The sequence below is a fragment of the Gopherus evgoodei genome, chromosome 3 (assembly GCF_007399415.2).
Source record: "Gopherus evgoodei ecotype Sinaloan lineage chromosome 3, rGopEvg1_v1.p, whole genome shotgun sequence".
NCBI classification, from domain to species: Eukaryota; Metazoa; Chordata; order Testudines; family Testudinidae; genus Gopherus; species Gopherus evgoodei.
In genome coordinates, this window is record NC_044324.1 from 214617785 (window position 1) to 214623784 (window position 6000).

Consider the following 6000-nt stretch of genomic DNA (forward strand, 5'->3'; position numbering starts at 1 on the left):
AAAAGGGGATAGAGAATAAGACTGAGAATATATTATTGCCCTTATATAAATCCATGGTACGCCCACATCTCGAATACTGTGTAGAGATGTGGTCTCCTCACCTCAAAGAAGATATTCTAGCACTAGAAAAGGTTCAGAAAAGGGCAACTAAAATGATTAGGGGTTTGGAGAGGATCCCATACGAGGAAAGATTAAAGAGGCTAGGACTCTTCAGCTTGGAAAAGAGGAGACTAAGGGGGGATATGATAGAGGTATATAAAATCATGAGTGATGTTGAGAAAGTGGATAAGGAAAAGTTATTTACTTGTTCCCATAATACAAGAACTAGGGGTCACCAAATGAAATTAATAGGCAGCAGGTTTAAAACAAATAAAAGGAAGTTCTTCTTCACGCAGCGCACAGTCAACTTGTGGAACTCCTTACCTGAGGAGGTTGTGAAGGCTAGGACTATAACAATGTTTAAAAGGAAACTGGATAAATTCATGGTGACTAAGTCCATAAATGGCTATTAGCCAGGATGGGTAAAGAATGGTGTCCCTAGACTCTGTTCTTCAGGGGATAGAGATGGATGACAGGAGAGAGATCACTTGATCATTGCCTGTTAGGTTCACTCCCTCTGGGGCACCTGGCAATGGCCACTGTCGGTAGACAGATACTGGGCTAGATGGACCTTTGGTCTGACCCGGTACGGCCGTTCTTATGGTGTAAATCAGTGTTTTTCCATTGCAGTCAATGGTCCTTATTTGGATCTGATCCATACTAGTGTAAATCGACCCATACTAGTGTAAATCTGGCCCATACTGGTGAAAATCTTCATTGGCCTCAATAAACTTTTTGCTGATTTACACCAGCTGAGGATCTGGCCCATAATTTATTGCGAATTCCTTTCAGTATGTGCTATTTTCTCAGTAGCAAAATGTATTAACAGTTGGTAAAAAGATAGCACCCATCTCAACAGCGCATCAGTTTTTAAGCAGAAGTTCCCATTGAAACAAACAGAACATACTGCAGAAAGAGCAATGGTACTACAGAGCATCTCAAAATGCTCATCCGAGTATATCTGTTTGTATATTAGTTGCACAGTTCAACAACTGTTGGTCCATTGCAGGTGGATATCTGGTCCCTTGGTATCATGGTAATAGAAATGATAGATGGAGAACCACCTTATTTCAATGAGCCACCTCTTCAAGCAATGCGCAGAATCCGAGATAACTTACCTCCACGAGTGAAGGACATACATAAGGTGAGCATGCTCATGTTTATATGGACTCATGCACATATTAAGGTGAACCAAATCCATGACCTAATCATGATGGTGTAAACTAAGGGCTAGATTGTGACTTCAGATACATCCCTGAGCATTGGGTGGTGCACAAACTGGGTATAGTAGTATTCTTTGGGGCTATACGAAGAGTAGATTACTACCCACTCCATCCTGTGCTGGCTTAGTTACTCTGGACATTGAATTGGGAGGGGGATGGGCTGGAATCAAAGCTCCATTCATTCCCCACCTCTGCCCACCCACCAACTCTGGGGACAAAGTGGGTGAGCAGCCCTATGTATTTCTCCGCATCCAAACTCAAACTCCAAGTGGCCTGTGAAGGAGAGTCCTACTCCTTTGCATGACCTGACAGAGTCAGAATTTAGCCCTCAGTAATAAGAAAAACTGACCAGGCTTACTGCTGTGCTAATATGTTTTATACCAAGTCATGTTCAGTGCCATGTTCTGATCTCTTTCCCCATTCATGCCACATGACTTCTTAATGTAGTCGTATAGGGAAGATAAGTGCCCTTTCAGTCCTATATATGTACTAACTGTAATTCCTGTCACAATTCTGCATGCTCTTAACTTATATTTTAATTGACTTTCCAGCAAAGCTGATTTGAAAAGCCACTCAGGTGTGGCAAGTTACTTACTTTGTCTGCTTTTCATAACGCCAATGTGATGTTGCAGGTTTCCTCAGTGCTCCGAGGCTTCTTAGATCTGATGTTGGTGAGGGAGCCCTCCCAGAGAGCAACAGCACAAGAACTATTAAGACATCCATTTTTGAAACTGGCAGGCCCTCCTCCTTGTATTGTGCCACTCATGAGGCAATACAGGCACCGCTGAATTGGGTGAATTTTCAGGCGGAGGTGTGTACAAAAGTTGGAGAAAGACTTGCCAAGGAATCCAGAGCTTGTGTGGAAACCATGGAAAAGTGCAACATTACAGAAATTCATCAGAGTCAGAGCAGCTCTATGGAAATAATACAGTATACAAAACAATGAGGTGCTCTCCTGGGTTTAAAGGACTTGCGACGTTCCTTCACCACCAAATCAAACAGTCATCTGTTGGCTTCTAGCACTGTTGCATGAAGCACGTTTTCCACAGGTAGTCTCTTAGCCTTTCAGCCATCAAAGCAGATGGACTCAGTTACACATGCGGTTGGGGGGTTGGTGTGTGAAAGATAATAGATTATAGCACAGGATAAAACACCAGAATCTTATTGAAAAAGTAAACGATATGACACTTCTATTTCAGAAGAAGACTTTTCTGGCAAAAAAAGCACTTTTTATGTCAATCATAGCAGTGTAATGTATTTTGAAATGAATTTGTAATTTTCTGTATAGTACTTTTTTGATAATTTACAGTACTTTGATGGTATGTACCCATCGTGCTAGCTGAATTAATAAGAGGAACTTAGCAAGCGTTTGAACAAAACCTTTCCTACTTTTTTATCCCTTCTGAAGACAGAAAAAAAAATCTTTAGGAACTTAGAATGTTGGCAGATTTTCCAGGAATTTAAATAACAGACACAGAGATGGGTGCAGACAGTACTGATAAAAATGATGCTTTTCCCATCACACCACTGAAATTATAGTTTTAAAGATTTGAACATTTCCAGAATCACTAGCTCTGATGAGATAATTACGGTCACGTAATAGAAAGAAGTGCTTATGTTGAATGTTATAAATTATGAGTTTTTGTTTCATATTATTTTCAGAGCCATGTATCTTAGCACATCAAACTCACATACATTTGTTCAAAAGATGGTTAATAAGAAAGGATCATCTACTAGCAATATGGCAGATTTTTCATTTAGTCTATACTGACCTCGTTATCACAGAATAATCCCCATTATTTATATCATGTGTCAGAAGTCAGAAATTGACTGTAAAGGTCAAATTACCAAGCGGGTATTTTCCAAATTTCAAACAGACTGTTGTAATAATGTTATGATGTGTTTTCCATATAGAAAAAGTTGTGCTACTGTGTAGACCTTTCTGAATGTTGATAGAACAGTTGACTACTACAATAAATTTTGTGTTGCTTGTTGGATGAACTTGCATGTTAATTGTAGGCCTAAGCAGATTTGCCTTTACAATTTTTAGAAGTGTGTCATGATTACTTCAATTATAAATAAATTTTATTTATTAATGATTAGTTCATTTTAATTATGCATAATACAAAAGCCATGTCTTTTCCAAATCGTTTTTTCTTACTGACCTCACTTTGCAACACGATGCTGAACATCAGTTAATCCAGTTTTGTGGAAACACTCTGATTAGTTTGTTTCTTATTACGGAATTTTGTTGTGAATAAGTTGTTCATTATTTATTGTAGTAAAATATAAACAAAACACACAGCACTGGCATGCTGCTGAGCTGAATTTTCTGAGTTTTCTTCTCAGAAAGAGATTTTGCGAAAGGCAAATGAAGAGCCTTCATTTTTATACCATAAAAAAGTTAGAGCAAACAAGAAAAACAAAATTAAACAAGAATGTTAAATGTTTAGTAAACCCTCTACAATTTGCATATCATGACATATTTCTTTCTTATCTTAACATTAAGTTTGCATATTTTAACATTGCAAAATATACCTAGTCTTGTGTGTGGTCCTGAATTCTCTTAATTCTCTTTGAAGTCAGTGGGAACTGAGGACACTCGACACCTTAAAGAATAGAGCTCATAGGGCCTAGTGCTGCACTCTTTATTAAAGTGAAACGGGTCTCCGAAAAGGCTGGCTCAGATTGCTAGACTGGGTCTGAAGAGAACATGCCACACCCCTGGTGTCGCCAAGCAACTGATCGCCAATAACAGCCTTCCTTGACTGGAGAGCTCTGGTTGTTTGATTCCCAGCATTTCTTACAAACCATGAGGGTGAAGATTAGAACTATGCCTCCATGTTTACTGCTCCACCCACCATTTGCAATGGGAGTTTTGCCTGAATCTCACCTACAGAATCTTTGTGTATAAGACACTATGAAATTAAGTCTACAAAAAGAGAAAAAGCTCATATTCTGTGGTCTTGACAACTCAGGAAAAATGCTACATCAATAAAGACAATAACATACAATTAGAATCATTATATTAGCCACAAAAATCAAACTTTTAATGGTCTTTGAATAAAATAATGGTTTTGAGATTCAGCACATTTTAAACGGTACAAGTGGAGAATTTTGTGTAATTTTCTAATCACTAGATATTTTTAAACAGTATTCATCGAGTTTACTAAAAGTTATTGTCAGCTGAAAAGGTTTTGTGAGCTCCAGCTATTGGTGGAAAAAAAATCCACGTGCAAATAAAAACTTAAATGTTTGCATTTTTTCTTGTGTTTTTCCTGCCTCTTCTGTGTTTCCCTGCGTTCAAAAAGCTAAGCAACATTTCCTTTGCAAGAGAGAGTGATTCTTTTTAAAGTTCTGTTGACTTCAGCCTCTAGTAATTTATGAGAGCTATCAGTATAAAGGGGCACATGAATAAAAAAATATATCAACGGACTTGTCCATTTTCTTTTAACCTGTGCAACTCGGAAGGCAGACAGTGATGGAGGATTAAAATAGAGAATGTGCAGAGTCTGTATGGAATTCTGATGACTGAGTTGTTCTGAAGGGATAATAATTAAAAAAAGAAAACAAAATACAAAGACAAAAAATTTAATACCAAGGTCAGTAAATTTCAGCATTAATTTTTATTGGAAACTTCCATTCAAATGCAACATGTATCTGCAGTTATTAGTCTGACTGTTTTTAAAGAGGCTGTAACAGGGTCCTTCTGTGGGCCCACCTTTTTAGTTGATTACCTGAAGGCCTGCAAGGAAAAGCGCTCTGCTGACTCACTGTGGCAGATGTAGCTTGTAAACTCCACCCTAGACAGAAGAGAGATTGGAGTGGCCTTTGACACAGAGGAATCTAAACTGAGGCTGAGCAGTTCCAAAGAGGCATCATATGAGCTCACGGAGGCTTCAGTTTGTTGTCTATCATATTAACTTGTTAAAATCAAACCCCAGAAACAGGACGAGTTTTGACCCTACGCAGCTGGTATTGACTGTGTGGAGGAGCAACTTTGGAATAACAGCTTTTCCTATAGTGCTACAAACCCGACTAGTCTCCATACTGGACTCATCTTTAATAATCTCAGGTGAAATTCTGCCCCTGACTGAAGTTCATGGGCGTTTTGCCATTGATTTCAATGGGAACAGAATTTCACTCCTGGTCTGGTAGTCTGTTGGATTACAGATAAAACCATTCACCACTGCTTTCTCACCGAAAGATAAAAATACTGAGCTACTCTCTCAGCATGCCTAGATAAATACAGCAAAGAATCCTGTGGCACCTTATAGACTAACAGATGTTTTGGAGCATGAACTTTCGTGGGTGAATACCCACTTCATCAGATGCATGTAGATAAATACAGTGTGTCCTGCTTTGCTGGTGTAATTTACTAGGCTGTGTACATGATATTTCAAGAATGAGAAGGTACCTTCCTGTAACATTCCAGTGGTAACATAGCAAAATGACAAGAAATATAGCATGATGGACCTCAGCATCTGTTATTGTCAGCGAGTTACTTTATAGGCTGGTGTCATTGTTGTCTCTGCATAAGCACCTACAGATCTAGAATGAATTAAGAGAACTAAACAAGAAAAGAAATGAATGAATTCTGAATATTAGAGACATCACAATAATGTTCAGTGCAAATCAGGAAGAAAAATAAAAAAATGTCATAGGTTAGAATTAATAG

At 38.4% G+C, this 6000-nt stretch overlaps 1 protein-coding gene across 1 annotated transcript in view; it reads left to right on the forward strand.

The window, feature by feature from the left end:
* The window catches only part of PAK5 (p21 (RAC1) activated kinase 5), a 100698-nt gene extending 96937 nt beyond the window's left edge, over positions 1 to 3761 (forward strand). The window contains 2 exon segments of the mRNA XM_030558017.1: positions 1109 to 1243; positions 1955 to 3761. Of these exon segments, the coding sequence (XP_030413877.1) occupies positions 1109 to 1243; positions 1955 to 2110 (291 nt within the window). The 3' untranslated portion in view covers positions 2111 to 3761.
* The last annotated feature ends 2239 nt before the right edge of the window (positions 3762 to 6000 follow it).